Consider the following 27,558-nt stretch of genomic DNA (forward strand, 5'->3'; position numbering starts at 1 on the left):
AGGAAATCCAATCTCTAAACAAGGCATTGCTAGATGGATAGTCAGATGTATTCAAACATGCTATCTTAAAGCCAAAAGAGAATTGCCTATTACACCAAAGGCACACTCAACCAGAAAGAAAGGTGCTACAATGGCCTTTCTAGGAAACATTCCTATGAGCGAAATATGTAAGGCTGCAACCTGGTCTACGCCTCATACGTTTACTAAACACTACTGTGTAGACGTACTAAATGCACAACAAGCTACAGTGGGCCAAGCTGTACTAAGAACATTATTCCAAACTACTTCAACTCCTACAGGCTAAACCACCGCTTTTAGGGGAGGTAACTGCTTTATAGTCTATGCCAAACATGTGTATCTGCAGCAACATATGCCATCGAACTGAAAATGTCACTTACCCAGTGTACATCTGTTCGTGGCGTTAGTCGCTGCAGATTCACATGTACCCTCCCACCTCCCCGGGAAGCCTGTAGCCGTTTAGAAGTAGATCATAAATCTTAAACATCTGTACATTTGTAAATAATTATTATAAACTCTTAACGTACATACATATTCACTCCATTGCATGGGCACTATTTATAGCAAACAACTCCATCCTCACCCTCTGCGGGGAAAACAATCTAAGATGGAGTCGACGCCCATGCGCAATGGAGCCGAAGAGGGAGGAGTCCTTCGGTCCCGTGACCAAAAAAGACTTCTTCGAAGAAAAACAACTTGTAATACTCCGAGCCCAACACCAGGCAGCGGACTGTGCCAAACATGTGAATCTGCAGCGACTAACGCCACGAACAGATGTACACTGGGTAAGTGACATTTTCATTTCAGTACACAGAGATACTGCAATGTGTATATTACTCAATAATTAAGTAATACTATTCAAGCAATGGCCTCTTAAAGAGGAAAAACATTTCTGTTTTAATCACACCCATAATGACAGCAAGCTTTTACAAAGCCACTTTTTGGTGTGTTCTTCTGACAGCAGGTATGTGCCATTAACAAAATGATTGGGGGTGCCAGGATAGAAGCTCTCACACTGTCCTGTCTGGAGTTGGATTATCCCATCTAGTTTTGTCATATTCATTCTGGAACGTGCAGAGCTGGATAAATAATGCAAAAAGCTAAAATGCAGCTATCAGAATTAATCAAGAATTGGCAAAGCCAATAATTCTGACATTTACCTGAAAGAGATCCATTCATGCGTACCTGTGTGCGGGGCATTGTTGATTGGCAATTTTTCTGGTGGATACTCTAAGGGCAAATTCCTGACTTATGTGCAGCTCCATTGTCCCTTTCGGGGTGTAAGTAATTCAACGCAGAGCCGCATGACACCAAATGTTGGCGTGCTGGAGCAATGCTGTTTGAATCTTCAGATCTAGTCTGGCACCTGGGGCTGTTCTACAGGCAAGAAATCTGCAGTAAGAGCATTACCAAAAGTAAGTTATGTGTTTTTCATGTGCCTGTTATGCAGTTCCACAGGCAGTTTCCCCGCTTTGTTGTCTGGAAGGAACACTTCAATTTCACTGCCTTGTTGTTTGGGCACACCTCAGCCCCCTTGGTGTTTATGAAGGTGATAGCAGTGGTCACAGTCCATCTTGCCATGAGGTGCATTTATTGCTATAACTTGTTGACTCGTTGAAGATGAACTTGTCACTGTTGAACACAGACCACCAGCAGTGACCATCTCTCCAATCTTCCCTTGGGTTCTCCATCAATGAGCAGAAATCCCACCTTTGACTGGAAGAGAGGATTCCTTTTATAACAGTCATTATGGACATGGTTGCATTTAAAGTCTTTCCTCCCCTGCAAAGAGTCTGGGACATTCAGGCTATGATCATTATGTTTTGGTCTTGGTCCTATTTTGAAGCTAGGACCCCTCTGAGGCTTCTTGGTCACCTGGTCTTGTGGATTCTGCTGGTGCCTCACACATGAAGGTACATGTAGGTTCTGCAGTGGAACCTCCACCTTGAATGGACTGAGCACTGGGGTGGGTGAGTGCCTCTTGGACAACATTCGTATTTCAGTCGAGGTGGCCCCAGATCTTCAATGGTGGCTGAAATTTCCAACCTGATTTGCAGCAAGCTATTCTCCCTAAGCTGTCAAAAGCTGACATGGATGATGAATGCATGGACTCTGGATGAGGGCGGCCAACTGGACTAGATGGAGATCAGAGGCCTCCGGTCTCCACTGGAGCAAAGCACTACATCACTCTTCTGAAGCTGCATGTCACCCAGCTGGCCGTGAACGCCTTGTGTTCTTCCTTCGCGTTCTGTGTACATTCTGACAGGCAACACAACTGCCATGTGGAACTTCAACAAATAGAATGGTGTGGAATAGCATGTACTGTGCCAGGCGGAGCTGAGACAGTGGCTCTGTATGGCCCTACAGGTAATTTTCTTGACCGTCAGCCATCTAGCGGGGCCCCTAAATGCCAGAGCTTAAAAATAAAAACTCAGCAGTCACCATCTAGCTGACCATTAGAGGCATCTGCACCTGGACATAGTTCAAGGTATACTCCACCAGTGGGCGTGCCCTATTTACATCTTTTCTCCACCCCTGTGAATCCCCATTCTCAAGCTTTTTGCGCTGTAGAGTGTCGTCCTAAAGGTTCCCTAGAAGATGCAGTCAGCCTTCCTTGAAACTCCAGTCTTCTTTACCTATTCTAGTTTGTGCTGTTGCTTCCGCGGGGTCTAAAGAAAGTTAGGAGGGACCAGGTTCAGCTCTTCTTAATACGCCTGGACTGGGCTCAGAGGATCTCGTACTCCAACCTTCCGAGACTGAGCATCTGTCTCCTGATCTGCCTACCTCTGTCAAATATCCCTTAAAGGTTAGTTGTCAGCCATCTCTCCCTTTCTCAGTTTACCTTATCACTTCTCTTTATTTAAGTTACTAGCTGTGATGCATTTTTAAATGGTTTACATTTATGGGATCACCTGTGTTTTTTGTAATTAAATAGTTTGGTTCTTACCATCTTAATATGCACACCTTTTGGGCCTATCCGTAGCTGTTGTTCGAGGGTACTGACTCTTAGAACTCTCTTCCTCATAGTAGTGCACTGCAGGCGTTGTTACTGCAACTACCATATACCATCTATATTGTCTTCTTTCCAGACAAGCTGGTGTTTCCGACTCGGGCTTAATTTCTACCATAGGTGGTCATTGCCTTTCCACGTGTGGCAATATATCATGTTTCTTCTCGCAGTCACATAACTATAAAGAGTAGGAGATTCTACACCATTTTATTCCAAGAGACCCCTTAACTCTGATATTGAGCCGACTAAGGGACACCAGTTGGATGACAGTTTTTGGGGTTCCTTGGTGTTAAGAAGGAAAAGGCAGTTTAGAAACTGACTTTAGCCAGATCATTCTCTGCATTCAAAAGTGCCATTGCTTGGCCAAAAATAAGCCTTCTGTGGGCGTTGTGGCTCGTTCTACCAGAGCTAAGGCTACCACTACGACCTTGGCCAGGGGTGTTCTGGTACTGTACATATGCAAGGTGGCTACATGGGCCTCACCTTCACCAGGCATTAATGCCTTGACTCTCAGTTCTCCCGGGTGGGCTGTTTTTTGCTGTTCAGTCCTGCAGGATTTTCTATGATGAAGTCAAGTCCTCCATCTTTTGGGAGGTACTGCTTTTGTATCTATTCAAACGGTGAAGAATCTGCAGTCTGAATTATCCATCAGAATACCAAGTTACTTAATGTAAGGAAATGCCTCCTTGACATGGTTACCCCCTGACTTTTTGCCTTTGCTGATGCCAAGTTAGGATTTGAAAGTGTGCTGGGATCCTGCTAACCAGGCCCCAGCACCAGTGTTCTTTCCCTAAACTGTACCTTTGTCTCCACAATTGGCACAACCCTGGTACCCAGGTAAGTCCTTTGTAACTGGACCAAGGGCCCTGATGCCAGGGAAGGTCTGTAAGGGCTGCAGCATGTCATATGCCACCGTAGGGACCCCTCACTCAGCACACACACTGCTTGCCAGCATGTGTGTGCTGGTGGGGAGAAAATGACTAAGTGGATATGGCACTCCCCTCAGAGTGCCATGCCAACCTCACACTGCCTGTGGCATAGGTAAGTCACCTCTCTAGCAGGCCTTACAGCCCTAAGGCAGGGTGCACTATACCACAGGTGAGGGCATAAGTGCATGAGCACTATGCCCCTACAGTATCTAAGCAAAACCTTAGATATTGCTGGGTAGCCATAGGAGTATATGGGCTGGGAGTCTGTCAAACACGAACTCCACAGCACCATAATGGCTACACTGAAAACTGGGAAGTTTGGTATCAAACGTCTCTGCACAATAAATGCACACTGATGCCAGTGTGCACTTTATTGTAAAATACACCCAGAGGGCATCTTAGAGATGCCCCCTGAAAACATACCCGACTTCCAGTGTGAGCTGACTAGTTTTTGCCAGCCTGCCACACACCAGACATGTTGCTGGCCACATGGGGAGAGTGCCTTTGTCACTCTGTGGCCAGGAACAAAGCCTGTACTGGGGTGGAGGTGCTTCTCACCTCCCCCTGCAGGAACTGTAACACCTGGTGGTGAGCCTCAAAGGCTCACCCCCTTTGTTACAGTGCCACAGGGCATCCCATCTAGTGGAGATGCCCGCCCCTCCGGCCACTGCACCCACTTTTGGCGGCAAGGCTGGAGCAGATAATGAGGAAAACAAGGAGGAGTCACCCACCAGTCAAAACAGCCCCTAAGGTGTCCTGAGCTGAGGTGACTCTTACTTTTAGAAATCCTCCATCTTTAAGAAGGAGGATTTCCCCAAAAGAATTAGGGATGTGCCCCCCTCCACACAGGGAGGAGGCACAAAGAGGGTGTAGCCACCCTCAGGGCCAGTAGCCATTGGCTACTGCCCTCCCAGACCTAAACACACCCCTTAATTCAGTATTTAGGGGCTCCCAGAACCGTGGAAGATAGATCCCTGCAACCTAAAGAAGAAGAAGGACTGCTGACCTGAAGCCCTGCAGTGAAGACGGAGACGACAACTGATTTGGCCCCAGCCCCACCGGCCTGTCTCCCTACTTCGAAGAAAGCTGCAACAGCGACGCATCCAACAGGGTCCAGCGACCTCTGAAGCCTCAGAGGACTACCCTGCATCTAAAGGACCAAGAAGCTCCCGAGAACAGCGGCCCTGTTCAAGAAACTGCAACTTTCTGCTACAAAGAAGCAACTTTTAAAGATCACACGTTTCCCACCAGAAGCGTGAGACTTTCCACTCTGCACCCGACGCCTCCGGCTCGACCTGCGGAAAACTAACACTACAGGGAGGACTCCCCGGCGACTGCGAGCCCGTGAGTAGCCAGAGTTGACCCCCCTGAGCCCCCACAGCGATGCCTGCAGAGGGAATCCAGAGGCTCCCCCTGACAGCGACTGCCTGCTTCAAGGAACCCGACGCCTGGAACCAGCACTGCACCCGCAGCCCCCAGGACCTGAAGGAACCAAACTCCAGTGCTGGAGCGACCCCCAGGCGACCCTCTGCCTATCCCAGGTGGTGGCTACCCCGAGGAGCCACCCCTCTGTGCCTGCCTGCATCGTTGAAGAGACCCCCGGGTCTCCCCATTGATTCCTATCTGAAACCCGATGCCTGTTTGCACTCTGCACCCGGCCGCCCCTGTGCCGCTGAGGGTGTACTTCCTGTGCCTGCTTGTGTCCCCCCCCCACCCCCGGTGTCCTACAAAAACCCCCTGGTCTGCCCTCCGAGGACGCGGGTACTTACCTGCTGGCAGACTGGAACCGGGGCACCCCTATTTCCATTGAAGCCTATGTGTTTTGGGCACCACTTTGACCTCTGCACCTGACCGACCCTGAGCTGCTGGTGTGGTAACTCTGGGGTTGCCTTGAACCCCCAACAGTGGGCTACCTTGGACCCAACTTTGAACCCTGTAAGTGTTTTACTTACCTGTGAACTTAACATTTACTTACCTCCCACAGGAACTGTTGATTTTTGCACTTTTAAAATAGCTTATTGCCATGTTTGTCACAACTGTACATGCTATTGTGATCATTCAAAGTTCCTAGAATACCTGAGTGAAATACCTTTCATTTGAAGTATTACTTGTAAATCTTGAACCTGTGGTTCTTAAAATAAACTAAGAAAATATATTTTCTATATAAAAACCTATTGGCCTGGAATCAGGCTTTGAGTGTGTGTTCCTCATTTATTGCTTGTGTGTGTACAACAAATGCTTAACACTACCCTCTGATAAGCCTACTGCTCGACCACACTACCACAAAATAGAGCATTAGAATTATCTCTTTATGCCACTATCTTACCTCTAAGGGGAACCCTTGGACTCTGTGCACACTATTTCTTACTTTGAAATAGTATATACAGAGCCAACATCCTACACTTAACTTCAGCAAAGCTCTTTCTCCTCACCTACCCTCCCTCATCCCTGTTTGTGGAGTGGACTTCTATGTATTAATAAGGTTCCATGTTCGATTGTGCTCACGGTCACTGTTATCAATCTGTTACTTATGCTTCGCAAGTAAGGACGTGGAATGCTTTCCTGTGAACTGAGGTGAGCCTGCAGGGATGGCACCTACATATGGCTCCGGACCAATGTAGAGACAGATGGTGCCACCTGTCGGTGCACAGGAGCAATTGCTAACATTTTTCTGGATCCAGTCTGGCATCTGTGGGTCAAAAGATCAGAAATACGTTGTTAGGCAGTATCACCACAAAGCACGTCACCCAAGGGAAAAGTAACTTGTTAATTCTTATGTGAATCACCAGCCTGAATGGAAAGATGAAAAGAATGTCTCTTCATGAAAAATCTTATGGTGACTTACTTTTGTTACACAGATATGAAAGGGGTCTCTGGCAACAACAGGATGCAAAAGAGGAGGGCACTTACATTGTAAACTACATTCCTTTATCTTCATTCCTGTTGATTGAGTTGATGGGAAAATTGTAATATGTTTAAGTCTCTACAAAAAGAAAGTTTAAAAAATGAAAACCCTGTGTAGGAAGCTGGTTATCTCTGCAGTGACCGAGTGTAGGGCATCACTGTGCGATAGTCCAGAGCAACCCTTATTGGTTTACAAGAGAAAAGTGACAATCCCAGAAGCTCTCTTTAGTGGTAGTGTGGGTGAGCAGTTAGGCTTATCAGAGGGTAGTCCTAAGCATTTGTTGAACATGCAAAGTCAATAAATGAGACACACACTCAAAAAGCAACTCAAGACCAATTGGTTAGAAAAATATGTAAACACCAGAACATTTGTAGAAAAATATATACTGTTACAATTCTTAGGGTGATTTGCAAGTAACACTTTTGTAGATAAATGCGTTTTTACGCAGCACGAGTTCCAAAGTACTATGGCTGCACAGGAGTTCTTACACTCAGTTCTCCGAGGCCCCCTGAAAGTAGTGAGGTGTTAGGGGTGCAAAGTTATTGACAAGAGCAGCAGTTCAGATTTACCTGCCCAGGAACATCCGGATGCAGTGGTGTTGGTTATTTCGGGTTGCTAAGCACGAACACTTGGCGACAGGGGGGGGGGGGCACCTGGAAAAGAATGCAAGGAGGGTCTTGGGGTCAAGTCCAGGACCTCCAATGGGGGCCTCAGTTGGTAGTTGTCTAGGGAGCAGGGGGCCATCATTAGAAGTCGTGGACCTGGGCTCGGGTGCAGTGCATCCTCAGCGGATCAAGGTGCACACGGTTCTTCGAGGGGCCTGCAGAAGGAGTGACAAAACAAGGCAACTGGAAGACTGTGAAGGCTGTCCTCTGCTGTGCTAACGTCCCTCGCTGGCAGGTCTTCGGATCTGCTGTTGAAGTCTGGGGTGGGCTTCAAAAAGCCTTGGTTGGCGCAAGGGGTCCAGTACCCCAGGCTTTGGTTCAGCTCGGCCCTTGTGGATCCTTGTGTCTCCTCACTTAGAGGGGAGACAGGGTTGGCTTCTTAGAGCTCGGGGACCTCCTCCTGGACGACTGCAGCAGTGGTGGACCCGAGGATCAGCAAGTTGGTGGACTGGACGGGTTGTTGTTGGTACCTGCCAGCAGCAGGAAAGTGGCTCCTCCACTCCAAGGGAGATGCTCACGGGCTGGCGAAGTGCTGGAGAACCTCTGAGGCTTTTGGAGTCCCCACAGTTGCAGGATGAGTCGTGGTGTCGCTATTGTCAGTAGGTAGCAGGTAAGCAGGCAGGGTTTTGAACCAAAAGTTTACCAGGCGTCCGCAGTTCTCCATCTTCTGACTCTTCTGTGTCCTCTTCCCTTTGTTGTAAGATGAATCTGGCTTCTGGTGTTGAGGAGCCACTTAATTACTAAATTTAGGGGTGTTTAAGGGGAGTGTAGAGTAGTAGCCAATGGGCTAGTTACCCTGGAGGGGGTGGATCTACACCCCTATATGACCACTTCCTGTGGGGAGTGGGCATATGCCTATCCCAGAAGCCCTAGTTCCAACCAAAACCAAGATGGTGGAACCCTTCTTTGAGTGTACACCTTGGGTATCCCACCTTAGGGGTGTGTTTAGCCCAGAGAGGGGTACCCACCTACTGACTAGCTAATTTTCCCTCTTGTCCTGGTGCCAAATGGGCCTCAGGTCAGGGGGTGGCTACACCCAGGACTGGGGAAGTCTGGGCTGTGCATACCAAAGATGGCAGGGTCTCTGAAGATCCCGGTTTTGGTATGCAGATCCGCTAGCTGTCCTGCTGGAGTGGGTGGTAACACCCCTCTCCAGAGTAGGCATTGTTTCTGATCTCTGAAATGGGTCAGAAACGTGTCTGGTGGTGGCTGACTGGACCAAACTAGTCAGTCAGCACACCAGGAGACTGGTAGAGTTCAGGGGGCACCTCTAAGGTACCCTCTGGGTGCATGACCGAATAAATCTAAGCCTGGCATCAACCTTGATATGTTAAGACGAGGTGTTTGATACCAAACACCATGGGGTTCGGTGAAGCCATTATGTGACTGGGTCACTCGTGTTGACGAGTGTCCAGCACTTACCTTACAGTGGCTTCCTGGTTCACTTGCAATGCTCAGCAGTGGGGCTGAGCATCACAGGGCCAAACCCACGTGTGCAGATATGGTCCCACAATAAGTGTACTGCTCCCTGCCTTAGGGGTGACTTACATAGACTTTCCTGGCTTGCACCAGGGCACATAGACTGCAATGGCAGCTCTCTGCTTCTCATTTTTAGGGGAGTCCCAGAGGGTGGCACAATCTGTGCTGCAGCCCTTAGGGACCCTCTCGTCCACCCAGGCCCTACATACCAGGAGTACCACTTAGTAGGGACTTATACAGGTGGAGAAGTGTGCCAATTGTTCACCGTGTTACCTGTTTTTGGGAAGAGAGCACTGGCACTGGGGACCTCTTTAGCAGAAACCCAGTGCACCACAGTCGAAAAATCTCAGTACCAGTGGCAAAAAGTGGGTGTGATCATGTCAAAGAGGGGCATTTTCCTACACCCTGCATATCACCTGTGAACATGGTATTCATAAAGTTGCTATTAAGCTTTAATTTATTGATGGCAAGGTCCAAAAAACTGGGCTAAGCTAAATTCTCTTGTGATGTAAAAATGAAACCTTGTGCATACCCACCATACCCTTGAAGAACTGTTTCGTGAGAGTCCTTTTCAGGGTCTCTCCTGTATCCTTGATTGTGATTTAAATTTCACTCACAAGAAAATACCAGCAATGTTAGTTCAACCAGAACAATCATGGCCGTCATTGATGAAGCATCCAGAAGGTGTTAGGGCTAAGTTGTAATATACAAATATTGTTACACATTCTTTTTTTGATGCTTATTTTCTCCTTTAGCCACTTTAACATTAAAAATGTTTTGTGTTTCCTTTCTTAGGCGATTGAAGAAGGGAGCCTGGATGCCCTTGATCATACAGATTTCCAAGACACTGATATTCCATTTGAAGTGCCACTACCAGCCAAGCAGCATGTGTCTGTGAGTATTCCCTCCTGTATAATCCAGCGGTGTCTGAGCAGCACCTAATGAGGCCAGATAAAGCCTTCCACCCAGAGGATTGATTGTCTGGAAGAGAGATCACTCATGTTTTTAACTGCATAGTTCACAGAGAATGAGAAACTTTTCTACATTCTGGCAGAACAACATATGCTTCAGGAAGATAAGAATCCCATAAAATGAGACCAGTGGACGTCTGAGTGTAAGGTGTATAATCGTTAATAAATGTCCCTGCACGTTGCCTTTCTCTGAGTGTTTGTTACATAAGACCCCTAGCAGCTGCATCATCACTCACTGCACTGAATTAAATTTTATGTGTCTTTTTTCCACTCTTTGTATTGGAAGAAACTAAGCTTCTCTGTGATGAATCCTTTTGTATCCAGGGCCCACTCTACAGCGAGGCCAAGACGGGCCCCTTCATAATGCCTTTCAGTGAAATAAATTTCTCAAACACTTTCTTCGTTGAGCAACATTTTTATTTATCTAATTTCAAGTAGTTTTGAGCATGACGTAACAAGGTTTTGGAGCAAATGTGATCTGTTGTTTTTGATTGTGAATGTTTGAGTGTTAAGAACACACATTTTAAAGTGTATTCTTGCTTCCAGCAATAACCAGTGAAAGTTGTATATTGTGTAGGAGAAGACTTTGCCACTAACAGGATGGCTGGAGAGATCTGACGAAGGAGTCACCTTCAGGAGTCTAGCATATTGACACTATACATAGTAACTGGATATTGTCTATCCTGTTTTGCACAGGTGTATGGAGTAAACGTGTGTTTTTATTCACATTTCTTTGTTCTTGAATACACACCTTGGCAAGTGATGTTTTTGGTAATATGCGTTTCTGATAGACGTTTTACCACAGATTCCCCACCTTAGAATATTCCTGAGGCATCAGACTTAAAATCTAGAGCAGTACATCTGCACACTGGTAGGTGGCGTTGATAGGCTCTGCATTATCTGCGTTGGAAGTGACGTATGCGTGCCTATATAGGAGCCACCCTGTCACACTTCAGTCTCTTTGTTTCGGTGCCAACAACACGGATCCGGAGAGCTACCTCTGTCACTTTTTTACTGTCTTTTTCAACTGTTTGTCAGCTGTTTTTGAGCAATTTGCTCCCAGTGTATTAGGTTCATGTCCTACTGGTGAATTTCATAGACCAGTGTCTCTCTCTGATCCCCCATTTGGTCTTTCTCTGGTGCCTGGGGTCGGGCCATGACCCCTAGGCCTGTGCTGAGTGCAAATTGGTTAATTCCAAGGCAATCCGCAAGTGAGCGATGAAGCTCCTGGCAGCCCTGAAGAAGAAGGCTCCACATTGTTCCCGGACCACTCCCGAGGGAGATCTTGTGGTTGCTTCCTAAGTCATACCCAGGGACGATTGTCTTCCCACTTCAAAACATGTTCCTCAAAGTCAGGTAAGACCAAGAAGCGCAAGAAAAAGAAGTTGAAGCATTGTTCTGCTTCCCCATCCAAACGAGGTACTTCCAGGCCTCACACCCGCTGTTCACCTGCGGAGCTAGCCACGGGCCCTCTAAGCACTTCCGAGTTCCCCCTCCCCAGTTGATACAATTTTGTAATGCTATGAATACAATCTTTGGGCCATCCACTCCCTCTGGCGTGCCTTGGAGCCTTACGGAGCTTAGAGATGCTCCTGCTGGGCTACTGTTGAGTGGTTCACCCCTGATGCCAGCCGGGTCACCTGGATCCGCTCCCAAGTCTGATCCATTGCCATCAAGGGCGCTTCCACCCACCCTGGCCCTGTCCTCCTGACCCAGCCCCTGGCGCCACTGGATGACGAGCCCATTGCCATTTCTGACTTTGAGGCCACCTCTGGACTTACAGCCCTTATATAGTGAAGGAGAGGAGAATGAAGGGAGGTATGGACAATTTGAGGAGGACCCTGACCAAGCAGACACTGGTATGAGGAGCTGGCTGATGCCAGTGATCTGGATACTGCCCTTGACAGGCATGTTTCCCCTCTGGGCCCTGTTTCGGAGGAAGGCGCATCTTTTGCAACTGTGAGGCGTAGGACAGTGGAGACCCTTGACCTGCAATTACCAGCCATCAAGATCAAGACCAATGTCTTGATGGAGGTGCGTCACCTGGGGGTGAGTTCTGCTTAGCCCTTGCTACCCTTTAATGAGGACCTCATAGATATTCTTCTGGAGGTTTGGGCTAAACCTTGCACAGGGGCTCCTGTGCACTGCATGATTACCCGATGCCATCATCTCACCCAAGGAAACCCAGCCTTCCTCTTCCAGCATCCCTCCCCTGAGAGCCTGGTAGAGCAGATTTCAACAGCCAGAGTCAACCCAAATGCATTTCCTTCCATCACACCAGATAGGCACTCCAAGAGCAGACACAGTTTTGAGAAGAGAATCTTCCCTTACGGTCAGTGATGGGGCTGATGGTCCCATGTTCTATGGGACTCAGTTGTGCAGTTGCTGCCCATGCTTCCTGAAGAGCGCCGAGAAATCCTGAACCAAGCAAGTTCACTATCAGGTGCAGACTGGACAACATAGACTTCCTAAGCATTGCCATGGCCTCTATGGTAGCATTTCGCTCCAAATGCCTGATTGCCATCCACTGGCTTCTGGGGGGATGTCCAAGCATCCTTTATCGAGATGCTCTTGGATGGCTCCCGCCTATTTGGTGATAAAGCAGACACGGCGCTCAATCGGTTTTGTGAAAGCTGGTCACCGCCAGATCCCTGCGTCTGTTTGGCTGTCTGCCACAGCAACAGTCCTTTTGTCCCTTCCATGGTCGGCGACGTCTATGGGTGCCCACAGTATCAGCCTTACCCACCTGCACAGCAAGCAAAGGGCTGGGATTCCAGATCCTACAGAGGGTATGGGAGCCAATCCCAACGCACAGTCCAGTCCCCTGCCCCTCTGGCAGCCACAGCCTCCAAGCCACTTTAGTGAGCCCTCCACCTAGCATGACCATCCTGTTGGCGAAAGGATTAGGCACCACCTGCCCCAGTGGACCAAAATCACTTCTGACGAGCGGTGCTATAAATTGTACTGAGAGGTTATGTCCTTCTCTTCGTAGAAATGCCTCCACCTTTGCTGCCATCCCAGAACAGCTGATGAAGGACCATCTCTCCTTGCTATGTCTGGAAGTGCAGACTCACCATGGCTTAGGTTCTTTCTGCCCAAGACCATGGAGACTGGAAGATAGCATTGAACTTGCAGGACGCTTATTTCTACATCCCCATCCTGCAAGCCCACCTGTGGTTCATTCTCATAGACCTTGAGTTTTTCCAGTTCTTTCTGCTTCCCTTCAGCCTCACCAGTGCCCCTGGCTGTTCACGAAAGTGATGGCAGTAGGTGCAGCACACCTTCGGAGTTCAGGGGTCCCAGTCTGCCTCAATTACTGGCTGCTGAGGCGGGTTTCACCCAGGCAGTTGTCACCCACCTCCAGACTATGGCAGACCTTTTGCATTTGCTGTGATTCACTATCAACATGCTAAAGTCACACCTGAGGTCTTCTCACACTCTCTCCTTTATCAGGGCTATTCCAGATACAGTGCAGTTCCATGCCTACCCTCTGGAGCAGAGAGTCCAGGACATTTGAGCTATGATCCCAGTGTTTCAGCCTATGTTCTGGATATCTGTGAAACTGATTGTGAGGCAGCTGGGTCTTATGGTCTCCTGCATTCTCCTGGTAAAGCACACCCTATGGCACATGTGTGCTCTGGAGTGGAACCTGAAGTCCCAGTGGATGCATCATCCAGGTTCAGATATCAGAGGAGAGAGACGCATCGTTTCTGGATTGGGACGCCAAACTCAGTGAGATGGAGATCAAAGACCTCTGGTCTCTGGCAGAGTCCCAGCTCCATATGAATGTTTTGGAATTGAGGGTGGTCCTCCTGTTAATCAAAGGAAGGCTGGTTGAGGTACTCACAGACAACACCACCTCCATCTGCTATTGCGACAAACAGGGTGGAGGGGGGTTGTGGGCTGAATGCCCTCCGCTTCTGGGCCTGGCTGGAGCAACAAGATATCATCCTGGTTGCGCGGCACGTAGCATTATTTCTGAACATCAGGGCAGATGAACTCAGCCACCAATGCCTTGCTTATCATGAATGGTGTCTACACCTGGAGGTGGCGTAATGTCTTTTCCAAGAATGGTAAGAATCTTACTTGATATATTCACCACTGCCAACAACGCGCAGTGTCAGCTCTTCTGCTTGTTGGAGTTGCCAAAGCGACTCCTACATTTAGACTGGAACCCAGGTCTCCTGTATGCTTTTTTGCTGGTATCACTCCTGCCTTGAGTTCTGAAAAATTAGGCCACCAAGGAGGTTGTTACATTGGCCAGGAGAGTCAGTGAGTTTCAAGCTTTCCTGGTTTGAGCCATTTGCAGACCTTCCTCCACGGAAGTATTGCTTGGGTGTCTATTCTAAGGTGAGGAATCTGTGGTTCCAAGTCTCTTTCAGAAGAACACGTAATGCTTTTTCTGATAGAGACTCTGCCTAGCAGTAGATTCCTTACTGACGCTCCCATCCTCCCCGTCCTCCAAAATGATCTCTTCATCCTCATATCCTGTTAGATTCTGCACTCTGCTCAAACACTCAATCTAATGTGGCTCCGTGTTTTTGGCTCAGAAATAGTCACAAAGGAAACTGATATAAGAGTGCTGGAGTGTCTGCTATATAGGTATCGCGCATGTCACTTTCGACACAGTTGATGCTGGTGTGAAGCCAAATGATGCAACCTGCCGGTATGCAGAGGTACTGTTGAAGATTTTCTGGATCCAGCCTGGGGAATATTGTAAGGTGAGGAATCTGAACTTAGGTAGTCTGTACCAGAAAAAGCATTACAGATGGTTCATTTCTCTTCTATGGTGGCCATAGGGCCTCAATATTTCACACTTATTCACTCCACTGTTTCTTAAACCCTATATGAGGCACACTCGCCCACATTCATCTACACATGAGAGTGGGAAATTCTGTGCCCAACTCTCCTGGTAGTACTTAGGGAAAAGTTAAACCTTTCAAGGTGAACACAGTTCATTTACTGACAGACTGCTACTGGGCACTTACCCCCAATTTGGCAAGATGACAGCCCCAGCAAAGATGGACAGCAAGAAACATCTGTTTTCTACAGAGCTTACAATTTCATAAAATTATATTGCGTATAATCCAAATGGGAACGATACTTTCTAGCAATGAATGAGCATCCTATTCTTACGTTGAATGTGGCACTCAGTCTAAGTTTACTTACATTACTTGTTTTTATGGATACATCTCCCTTTCAATACCTCACTCCAAAAATATTCCCCCTTGTGTCAGACTGGCTTAGAAAAGCTTTTCACCAGCAATAGCTCTCAAGCTCTGCTAAGTAGGGCCATGCTCCAGCCGTGACTTTCCCCGGCAGTCATAACTTCGCCAGCGTGTAATAGGCATCAGTCTGCATGCTGACATGGTCAGCAAATCTGTTCACCTATTAAAAATTCTTCAGCTCTGACAGCGACTGGGTCAAATGTCTCCTCTAAAGGTATCAGGGTTCATATCCTGCTGTAAATGTTGCAAGTGGGTGTCTTTATCACATTCTCACGGTAACAGCAAAGTTGCACATCAGCCATAATGCCACTGCCTTCATTCATGTTTCTGGATGCATTCAGGGGCCATTAGGGTGTGAAAGGCCAAGGTATTATTGACCAAAACTCAAAAGGAAATGCCAAAGCATACCTTTTCCCATGCAGGTGAGCCTCCTGTGAGAAAAAGATCTCCTAAAAGATGTTCCCACAAAAATCTACATTTAATGAGAAATACTCTTTTTCTTCCAGAAAACAGTTCTGTTCCTAGAGTCACAGCCCCATTCCCCAGTGCCAAGCTCTTTCTCATTCTCAGAGCCAATCCCAAAGCTAGACAAGATTCAGCTAAAATTTGCAAGTCTATCTACCAACTTCGCTCAGTCAAAACCTACCTTCACGCCATATTGGTCCTCTCTAGGATGCTTCTGGTACCCTTTGGCCAACCCCCCTAGAGCAAACCTGCTCCTTTACGCTTAATTGAAGTCTTCCAATTCCACACCTCCATAGGCTCCAAACTCGGCCCTAGAAGGAAGTGATTGATCCTAGAACTATCCCCTTTTTATCCAGCACCATGCTTCCCCCCTGAACTGGTCTCACTACCACATTTGGAGTTATTACCAGCACAGCCTTTGAAGTTAGCCCAGTTTATCTAGGGGCATAAAAGGTGCTCAGAATTCATTTAGAAAAACAGTCTCTTCCTAGGGCCCCAAAATTGCCTGAGTAGAAAAGTTATTTGTCTCCAACTCTGGCACCATAACCAAGCTTGAGGAGGATAAAGGACATACTGAATATAATGATAATACAGAAACTGACAATATATATAGATATACAGATTTTTGTACACAGTGGCAGTTGCCCCTATGTAGTTTTAGCTGAGTTTCGATAAGAAGAGCGTTTTTTGTTTCGCTTAAACATTGGTGCTGTTTGACCAATCTTAATGGAACTTTCAGAAATTAGTTCATCCACCCCAGCTCCTTCCTGGATCATTCAAGCAGGGGCCAAGAGAAAGGAGCCATGGACCCCAAAACATTGATTCCCATGTTAATGTCCATAGGACAGTTCTTTCACTGGTACAGAAAAAAAAGTTGAACTGAATTATACCACATTTAGCAGAAAGTTAGATCTTTACTCACAAAGCTTGCTTTGTGTTAACTATGTAAATCTGTTCAGCCATTATCTGGAATGTGGTGTTTAAAGAGGTGCTTGGAGTGCTCACAAAGGGTGGCCATATATGCTCTGTTTGCCCACATTAAACTGGACAAGTCAATCCTAATTGGCTGGCCACAACTTGAACAATATGTTGTGGCAGTCTTTAAAGAACTCAGGGACATTGTCCTTGGGTGCTGAAAACTACAGTTAGAAATATAAGGGGACTGGGTAACCCCTCCTGCCCATACGGGCTGGGGGGGAGGGGTGTGGTCCATTCAGGACTCTGGGACATGGACCCCATTGAAATGCATGTATTGTGACAGCCACTTTTTGAGGGTCACAAAAAAGGAGCACATATAAAGGGTGATACTAGATTTTTGTTACAATATAAATCACGTGTTGGTGGTACCATACACATTTTAGGAATTCGGGGAGTTTTTTTCTCATGAATTTCTCATAGAGGTTATGGAAGGTGCTCCAGAACTAAAATGAGAGCACGTTTTCTATAAGTTTATACTGTCTTCCTTATCCATGATAATTAAAGACTGAAACTAAAGTCTGATATTAGGAGTAAAACATGTTCTTTCAACACCGGCAGCAGTCTGTCAGTCAACTCCCCAGTGTTCTGCTGCAGCTTCCCACAGTGTTCTAAGGAACAACTATAGTGCTAACATTCTGTATTACCTAGTGTGCCAGTTGACACTGGGTAGTTGTTGGGAACACATTTTCAAAGGAAATAGATTTTTTTGTTTTTCATAACTTTGCTGATGTTTGACGAATCTTCACAAACCTTGCCAAAACAAAGTCTTAACTACCTTAGCTCCTTTCTGGAAAGCTTCACGTTATCCGTCAAGTAGGGGCAAAGAAAAAGGAGTGGGCCCAAAACGCATATTATCCCCATGCAGTTTTCAACAGGAGATTTAGACACAGCTACAGCCAGAACAACTGTAAGGAATTACACAAAATTTAGCAGAAGCTAGATCTTTACCCAGAAAGCGTGCTTTTGGTGATTTGATATAAATCTGTCCAGTATTTTTTTTTAGAAAAATGTTTAAAACGTAACTATATATCGAGGGATAGAGGATCTGCGCACCCAGCAGAACTACAATAAGATCTGATTGGCTGCCACAACATCAACAAAGATGTTGCTGCAGTCCTTTGAGGACTCGGGACACAATTGCCTGTCCAGTAAAACGATTCTAGGGTGAGGGCTGGCAGAGTAGGGATACCTTGCCCTCGTCCGACAGCCCCGGGCCAAAAATGTTTTTTTTTTTTTAATGTTTTTTTTTAAATGCACCATGGATCCACTGTGAATTATTATATATATATTTTTTTACGAAATAAGTGTCCCTTTTAAAGAAAAGTCCTCCGGGGTGGGCCAGGGCCCATGTGGTTGGTGCATTGATTATTTTGGGGAAGGGGGCTGTATGGCCTCTCTCATGCTGATAGAAGGCCCCGGAAGCCCCCCCCCCCCTTCTCCAGGACCACAATAATTGTTATGCTGAGGAGGGCCGATGTGTATTTTATGGGAAGGGAGGGGTTCGGGCTTCTCTTTGTGAGCCGTCCAGTAGCCCTGGGGCCCCCAAGCCCCAGAGCCTGGAGAGAGACAGTATTCCAAGGACCCCAACACTCAGGATACTGCCTTATTCCGTACCTGGGAGAGAGCGGGCCGGGAATATAAATCTAGTTCCCTGTTCACTCTTTCCTGGGCAAGGAACATAGCTTTGCTCTTGCCCAGCAGAAGCAGAATAAAAGCTGCTCCCACCTGGCAGTAGCAAAAATAAAAGCTCCTACCCGGGTGAGACCAAAGCAATAGTCTGGCTCCCGCTGGCACCCTGGACGGGTGCTGGCTGAGGAGCCGCAGGGGCCTTGAAGCTCCCCCCACAGTCCCCAACATTTATTAAAGGTTTGGGTGCTCCAGCTGGCACCAGGGCACCCACAGTACAAATACAGTGGCAGGCTCCTGCCTGCACCCAGAAAGGGTGTTTGATGAGGAGCCGGCTGGGGCTGTTAGGACTGTGGGGCTCCAAAAGTACATAAAGTTTTGCTGTTCTGGTGGAACTCGGACACCCAAAATAATTTAAGAAAAAGAATACTAAATGAGCATCAGAAGTTCAATAAATAAGCTCAGTTATCATTAACTGCCTGATAATGCCCTATGAGACCTTATTAATTATAATTATTGATCCTGGTGGTGCCCATAGTAGGGGCAGGGGCACCACCAAGCATTTTTTTCTAATATTGCGGAGGGTTGCAGGGAGCGCAGCAGCCCCCAGCAACATTAAAAAATAAAGTCATTGTAAGTCTCCGGGGTCATTGAATCCATGACCCCCAGGGGATATTACCATCATTTTTAAAGCACTCTAAGCTAGAACTTAACCATGCTAATTACCTTGTATATTACATCACTCATGACATGTTCTATTACATCATTATACCATCACTGCAGCATCTGAAATTACATCATTGATGATAACACTGCTAGGCGGGGCGCGGGTTATAGTTACTTTGTTACAAGTGGTAACTTGTGGAATAATTTATTTTTAAAGGGGCTAAAATCTGAGAGATGGCTGCCTAAGTACAGCTTTCCCTTTCAACATCTGTTTTTTTCAGCCTAACCTTCTTCTCAGTTGCTTAATAGCTCCCTAGTTTTACAATAGTAACATTTTCGGAGACAAACACATATATTCACTGAAAAAAACAAAGGTTAAGTTGATGTTTCAGGTAAATATGCTAATAAGATCTTAGCTTACCTTAAAAAACTGTTGACATTCACTGTAAAAGCTCAAATCAAAGTGACATTACAGTTAGGTGTTGAAATAAGATAAAAACTGATGTTTAAAAGCCAAAACAACTCTGAAAATCATCAGTTATAGTTTACTGAGCTGACTATAACTTGCACCCCAGCCATGCACAGCTTATGACATTACATATGACATCATTCATAATTTGTTAAATGACATAATAGATTACGTCACTGATGACATCTCATTTGACACCATCGATGACGTTGGTGACAACAGCATAATGTAACTGAGAGTACATATGTGTAACAATAGCACGGAAATAGTGTTAGCCCTAAACATAGTATAATTGTGCATTTAGTTTATAGTGCAGTGTATACAAATCAGTTAAGTTTGGGATGGAAGACGTACTCCATGTTAAACAAGGTAAATTCTGAGTGCATGTGATGTGAGCTGCAGATGTATGTTTGAAAGTAGGTTTTGGCTTAAAAACAAAGCCTGTTCTAAAACTTTGCAAGAAAAACCAAAGCTGCTGTTGATAATACATTAACAATAAGTCAATATCTAGGCCTGTGTCCATGTTAAATAGTTGAAATACAGTGGTACAGACAAATTTTATAAGCTGTGAACATTTATTTGCAGAACTTGTCTAAAGATATTGTGTGGGCATGCAAATTATTGAATAATGTAGTATCTAGGGCTGTCTTACTTAAAGGTGGCTTATCTCATACTGGTGTTGTGAGTATGGCTGTAAGGTTGTATACCATTATGCCCATCTTATGAATGTGTGTAGTGTATTTTACTAAACCACGGAAAGTTGTCCACGGAGAAGGTGTCTTTACTGTGGCAAACGTATACCTGTCAAGCTCTCAACCTTTATCTTTGTTTTTTTTAAGTGAATTTATGTATATAGAAGTCATGGAAGAATAGAGCATAGATTCACAGTTGTCCATTGCCTGGGGTAGTGGTTTCAAAGTGCTGGCAGTAACACAGCAGACAAGAAACTGTACTTAAGGAAATAATTACATCATTGAAGTAATCTTGTTAATAATCTGTTTGTTGGAAAAAACAAATATATCAACACTGCACCATCATAAATATTCAATTAGCATATTCACAAACACCCCCACTGTTTCACATACCCTAGTAACTTTTCAGTCTGCTAGTAACACAATGTGAAGCTCTATAACGAAAAGAAAACACCATCTCACAAGAGACCAACATGAGGAAGAGAAGGCTTTGAGATTGGGCACCTACCTGGAACACAATACAAACATTTCCGCCTATGACTCCTGCACTAAAAGGATCATCCCAACTAAAGAGTAAGAATCTAACCCCCCCACTTCTGGAGAACCGACCCCACAGACACAGCGGACACTAGCCCTTTCCAGTACCAGCATCCCTCCCTCCCACCCACTCATTATTGGAGCACATTGGCTGCACTGATTAGTGAAAAAATAAATCTCTTCCATTTAAAGTTTTTTAGCTGTACTCTAAAGTCCATTGATGCCTCAGTGCTGTTTACCACCAGTAAACTCCTTACTGACATCTTTTCTTTCTTCCTGGCTGGGGTTTCTTGACACATCTGGAAATAGACTAAACTCATGATTGTCATAAACATGTGATTTCTCTTTAAAGGCTCCTCTTGGGTTGTTTTTATCTGCTTTGTCTATGAGAACCATCACAGTGCCATCCAAATCCATGAAATATTTTCTAGTTGTTGCTGTAAGTGTGTAGTGCTTTTGAATCTTCTAGATTTATGACTAGTTGAAGTATGTCTGAGAAAACTAGATTTGGTGAAATTTGTTGTATTGTTTTTCTGCTGCAGAGTGCAATCAGGGCTGCTCCATAGTTGGAAAAAATATAAGCCCCAGACCAACATAGTTGCTTTCAACAGCACTGTCAGAGACCAGGAAATGTAATTATCATAAGTGTAATTGCATTAAGCCAGCCTGTAGGAAGTTGGCTCTGTATGTACTATTTCAAAGTAAGAAATAGCATGCACAGAGTCCAGGGGTTGCCCCTAGAGGTAAGATAGTGGCAGAAAGAGATAATTCTAATGCTTTATTTTAAGGTAGTGTGGTCGAGCAGTAGGCTTATCAGAGGGTAGTGTTAAGCATTTGTTGTACACCCACAGGCAATAAATGAGGAACACACACTCAAAGACAATTCCAGGCCAATAGGTTTTTATATAGAAAAATGTATTTTCTTAGTTTATTTTAAGAACCACAGGTTTAAGATTTACAACCATACTTGAAATGAAAGGTATTTCGCTCAGATATCTTAGGAACTTTGGATCATCACAATAGCATGTACAGTTTTGGCAAAAATGGCAATAAGCTATTTTAAAATTGGACACAGTGCAAAAATCAACAGTTCCTGGGGGAGGTAAGTATTTGTTTGCTTCACAGGTAAGTAAAGCACTTACAGGGTTCAAAGTTGGGTCCAAGGTAGCCCACCGTTGGGGGTTCAAGGCACCCCCAAAGTTACCACACCAGCAGCTCAGAGCCGGTCAGGTGCAGAGGTCAAAGTGGTGCCCAAAACACACAGGCTTCAATGGAAATAGGGGTGCCCCGGTTCCAGTCTGCCAGCAGGTAAGTACCCGTGACTTCGGAGGGCAGACCAGGGGGGTTTTGTAGGGCACCGGGGGGGACACAAGCAGGCACAGAAAGTAAACCCTCAGTGGCACAGGGGCGGCCGGGTGCAGAGTGCAAACAGGCGTCGGGTTCGCAATAGGATTCAATGGGAGACACAGGGGGTCTCTTCAGCAATGCAGGCAGGCAAGGGGGGGCTCCTTGGGGTAGCCACCACCTGGGCTAGGAAGAGGGCCTCCTGGGGGTCGCTACTGCACTGGAGTTCGGTTCCTTCAGGTCCTGGGGGCTGCGGGTGCAGTGTCTTTACCAGGTGTCGGGTTCCTTGAAGCAGGCAGTCACGGTCAGGGGGAGCCTCTGGATTCCCTCTGCAGGCGTCGCTGTGGGGGCTCAGGGGGGTCAACTCTGGCTACTCACGGGCTCGCAGTCACCGGGGAGTCCTCCCTGTAGAGTTAGTTTTCCACAGGTCGAGCCGAGGGCGTCGGGTGCAGAGTGGAAAGTCTCACACTTCCAGCGGGAAACGTGTGGTCTTTAAAAGTTGCTTCTTTGTTGCAAAGTTGCAGTCTTTGTGGAACAGGGCAGCTGTCCTTGGGAGTTTCTTGGTCCTTTTAGATGCAGGGTAGTCCTCTGAGGCTTCAGAGGTCGCTGGACCCTGGGGAACGCGTCGCTGTTGCTGTTTTTCTTGAAGTGGGGTGACAGGCCGGTAGGGGCTGGGGCCAAAGCAGTTGGTGTCTCCGTCTTCTCTGCAGGGCTTCAGGTCAGCAGTCCTTCTTCGTCTTCAGGTTGCAGGAATCTGATTTCCTAGGTTCTGGGTTGCCCCTAAATACTGAATTTAGGGGTGTGTTTAGGTCTTGGAGGGCAGTAGCCAATGGCTACTGTCCTTGAGGGTGGCTACACCCTCTTTGTGGCTCCTCCCTGTGGGGAGGGGGTCACATCCCTAATCCTGTTGGGGGAATCCTCCAAAATCAAGATGGAGGATTTCTAAAGGCAGGGGTCACCTCAGCTCAGGACACCTTAGGGGCTGTCCTGACTGGTGGGTGACTCCTCTTTGTTTTTCTCACTATCTCCTCTGGACTTGCCACCAAAAGTGTGGGCTGTGTCCAGGGGGCGGGAATCTCCACTAGCTGGAGGGCCCTCAGACATTGTAACACGAAGCCTGAGCCTTTGAGGCTCACTACTAGGTGTTACAGTTCCTGCAGGGGGGAGGTGTGAAGCACCTCCACCCAGATCAGGCTTTTGTTTCTGTCCTCAGAGAGCACAAAGGCTCTCACCACATGGGGTCAGAAACTCGTCTCTCAGCAGCAGACTGGCACAGAACAGTCAGTCCTGCATTGAACAACTGGGTAAAATACAGGGGGCATCTCTAAGATGCCCTCTGTGTGCATGTTTTAATAAATCCAACACTGGATTCAGTGTGGGTTTATTATTCTGAGAAGTTTGATACCAAACTTCCCAGTATTCAGTGTAGCCATTATGGAGCTGTGGAGTTCGTTTTTGACAAACTCCCAGACCATATACTTAATATGGCCACAACTGTACTTACAATCCCTAAGAATAGACTTAGACACTGTAGGGGCATATTGCTCATGCAGCTATGCCCTCACCGGTGGAATAGTGCACCCTGCCTTAGGGCTATAAGGCCTGCTAGAGGGGTGACTTACCTATGCCACAGGCAGTATTTTGTGTGCATGGCATCCTGAGGGGGATGCCATGTTGACTTTACCTTTTTCTCCCCACCAACACACACAATCTGCAATGGCAGTGTGCATGTGTTAGGTGAGGGGTCCCTTAGGGTGGCACAACATATGCTGCAGCCCTTAGGGACCTTGGTACCACTGGTACCTTTTACAAGGGACTTATCTGTGTGCCAGGGGTGTGCCAATTGTGGAAACAATGGTACATTTTAGGTGAAAGAACACTGGTGCTGGGGCCTGGTTAGCAGGGTCCCAGCACACTTCTCAGTCTAGTCCGCATCAGTATCAGGCAAAAAGTGGGGGGTAACTGCAACAGGGAGCCATTTCCTTACACAGCCCCTGGCAATGTTCCTGAAAGCAACTTCCCCAGCGGAGGAAGGTTATGCATCATTGTCTGCCAGTTAGAATACCAAAGATACAAGACAAATTGTATCTGATAGAGACTTCTAGCTGCAACTTCCTTACCTTAGAATTCCCTGGCGTCAGCTTTGAATCCAGAGTTTTTTCTGAGCAGTACCCTGTGTGGGCGCCATCGGGCGGCGGCGTTCGGATCCGCGTGCGTCGACCAGCTCCGCGTGCGTCGTCCGCGTCGTTGGAGCCGTCTATGACGTCACGGTTGTCTATATAGATGCCATCTCGGCGCGCGTACGTCAGTTCTTTTCCTTCTGTGCCGGTTAAGCGCAGTTTTGGAAAGAGCTACCCTGCTTCGATGGTTTGTCGATGCTTTTTTGACTGTTTGAAGTCATGTCTTCGAGAAAGACAGGATTCAAGCTGTGTGGTGCGGGTCATCGCACCATGTCGGTGACGGATCCGCACCGAGTTTGACTTTGGTGCCTGTAGAAGGACCACGATTCCACCTCGTGCTCCGACTGTTGGGCCATGGCGCCGAAGGCCTTGAGGGAGAGATCCTTTAAGCTTCTTGCGGCCCGACATTCATCTTTGGATGGCGCAACTCCGCGGAGGTCACGGTCCTACAGTAGGAGGAGGTCGCGGCACCGCTCCCGGAGCCCCAAGTCCTCTTCCTCGCATTCGAGGTCATCCGAAGGTAAGAGGCACAAGAAGAAGAAGTCCAAGCGGACTTCGTCTATGCCACGCCCGTTGGCCGATGAGGCGTCTAGGGAACGCCGACGTTCCGAGTGCGGTTCTGCGGAGCCGTCGCCAGGGTCGACTCCGCGTCTTCCCCCCTTTCCGGGGACTGGATCGACCCCCGCTCAAATAAGAGTTTTACGAGGTCATGCGTCTCGTTTTTGAGCGGGCTGCACCCTCGGGTGGGACTTCGGGCCCGCGGGGTCAGCAGGGGCCCCTTCGGATTTGACGCCGGTGGCTTCGGCCTCGGTGCCGTTGGGGACCCCAGGATCCGATACCGGATCTGGGCCGGCGCCGGTCTCTCACAGTCGACCTCCTTCGGCACCGGGTCCGACGTCGACGATTCCGCCACCGGCGCCCACCGGTGGCAGTCCCATCCTTATTCCGGATGATCCGGAGCGACGTCGTACGACGTCGACTCCGACTTCGATGGAGCCAATTCGGCCTAGATCATTGTCTGAGCATTATTTAGACCAGCCAAATGCAGGAGAGGAATGGGAGGGGTCTGAGGACCCTTTAGAATCTGGATTGCAACAGGACTGGTATGAGGATCTAGGGGAGGCCAGTGGACTGGACACGTCTCCAGATACTGGTATGCTCTCTCCTCCTAATGTGGCTACGGAGGAGGGTGCTTCTTTCACTATGGTGGTGCGTAGGGCAGCTGAGGTCTTGGACCTAGATTTGCCTACGGTGCCAGTCAGGACCAATATCCTGACAGAGGTGCTTCAGCCGGGGTTGTCAACATCGGAGCCGTTGTTGCCCTTCAATGAGGCTCTTACAGACGTCCTTCTGGGTACGTGGTCCAAACCCAGCACAGGGGCTCCTGTGAATAGGACGGTCAGTCACCGCCGTAGACCCGCTCCCAGCGACCCTAGTTTCCTGACACAACACCCCACTCCTGAGAGCTTGGTTGTCCAAGCCTCTACTTCCCGTGGTGCCTTCCCTTCCGCTCCCCCGGATAGGGAATCCAAGAGGCTGGATCAGCTTGGGAAGAAGATGTTTTCTTCCACCAGCCTGGCATTGAGGTCCGTAAACACCTCTTGTCTATTGGGCCGTTATTCCCATACTTTATGGGATAGGGTGGCACAGGTGCTGCCCCAGGTCCCGGAGGGTGTACGGGACACTTTCACCAAGACTGTCAAGGATGGGAGAGATGCAGCCAAGTTTACGGTCCGGTGTGGTTTGGACACGACCGACTCGCTGGGCAGAGCAATTTCATCGTCAGTGGCCCTACGTTGCCACGCCTGGCTACGTTCTACTGGTTTTTTAGGGGATGTCCAGTCCAGCTTGATGGACATGCCCTTTGATGGCTCTCGCCTTTTTGGCGAAAAGGCAGACTCCGCGCTTGAGAGGTTCAAGGATTCTCAGGCCACGGTCAGATCCTTGGGCCTTTCAGCGCCAGCACGACAGCAGTCTGTCTTTCGCCCCTTTCGAGGCTTCGGAAGGGGTGTGGTACCACGCCAGCCACAGTTAAGCCACCGTCCTCAGGCTTCACAGCATCCCGGAAGAGGACGTGGTTGTGGTACCATCAGACCCAGAGGGTCTGGCCAGAGGTCGGCCGCCACACAGCCCCCCTCCACTGCGCCCAAGCCCTCCTAGTGTGGTTCTGCGGGATCATATTCGTCCAGTTGGAGGGAGGATTAGTTTTCATCTCCCTCACTGGCTTTCCATCACCACGGACAAGTGGGTCCTGCAGATCATACGGAAGGGCTACTCCCTTCCCTTCCAGTCTTTCCCTCCTTCTATCCCTCCGACAAAGGAATGGCTGATGGAGGACCATCTAGCTTTGCTCCATGAGGAAGTTACAGCTTTCTTGGCCAAGGGAGCCATAGAAAGAGTCCCAATATCAGAAGTAGGCAGTGGTTGTTATTCCCGCTACTTTCTGATTCCCAAAAAGAACAAAGGCCTTCGCCCTATCTTGGATTTAAGGGACGTCAATCTCTTCCTCAAGAAGGAGAAATTCAAGATGCTCACTCTTGCTCAGGTTTTGTCTGCCCTAGACCAAGGAGACTGGATGGTAGTGTTGGATTTGCAGGATGCATATTTCCATATTCCTATCCTGCCAGCCCACAGGTGTTACCTGCGGTTCAAGGTGGGCCACGAGCACTTTCAGTTTACTGTGCTTACTTTTGGTCTCACCAGTGCCCCTCGGGTGTTCACAAAGGTGATGGCGGTGGTGGCAGCTCATTTCTGCAGGTCAGGGATTTCAGTCTACCCCCCTACCTAGACGATTGGCTGTTGAAGGCTCCTACGCCCCAGGCTCTCGTCACCCACCTCCAGACGACGGCAGACCTCTTGCATTCGCTGGGGTTCACTATAAATGTGCCGAAGTCACACATGACTCCCTCTCAGAAGCTCACTTTCATCGGAGCTGTTCTGGACACAGTGCAGTATCGGGCTTATCCTCCCGATCAGCGGGTCCAGGATATTCAGGTTATGATTCCGATGTTTCGGCCTCTATCCGGGATCTCGGTGAGACAGACTCTGAGGCTGCTAGGACTCATGGCTTCCTGCATCCTGTTGGTCAAGCATGCCAGATGGCGCATGAGGGCTCTGCAGTGGGACCTGAAGTTCCAATGGGCACAGCATCAGGGAAATCTTACTGTCGAGGTTCAGATCTCGGAGGGGACTGCAAAAGATCTGCAGTGGTGGTTAGTGAACTGCGAGTGGGTCAAAGGCAGACCCCTCTCCCTTCCCCAACCAGATCTAACAGTAGTGACAGATGCGTCACTTCTGGGATGGGGCGGCCATCTGTGGGAGGTGGAGATCAGAGGTCACTGGTCTCCAGCGGAATCCGGCCTCCACATCAACTTGCTGGAGCTTCGGGTGATCCGG

The 27,558-nt window shown here is 47.8% G+C and overlaps 1 protein-coding gene across 2 annotated transcripts in view; it reads left to right on the forward strand.

Moving 5' to 3' along the window:
- IFT172 (intraflagellar transport 172) overlaps window positions 1–27,558 on the forward strand; it is a 589,829-nt gene that overhangs the window by 529,288 nt on the left and 32,983 nt on the right. For both annotated transcript variants that reach the window (XM_069233572.1, XM_069233571.1), the window contains exon 45: window positions 9,802–9,900. In XM_069233572.1, coding sequence (XP_069089673.1) covers window positions 9,802–9,900 — 99 coding nt within the window. The remainder of the gene's footprint in view (window positions 1–9,801; window positions 9,901–27,558) is intronic.

The sequence above is a fragment of the Pleurodeles waltl genome, chromosome 5, assembly GCF_031143425.1.
Source record: "Pleurodeles waltl isolate 20211129_DDA chromosome 5, aPleWal1.hap1.20221129, whole genome shotgun sequence".
NCBI classification, from domain to species: Eukaryota; Metazoa; Chordata; class Amphibia; order Caudata; family Salamandridae; genus Pleurodeles; species Pleurodeles waltl.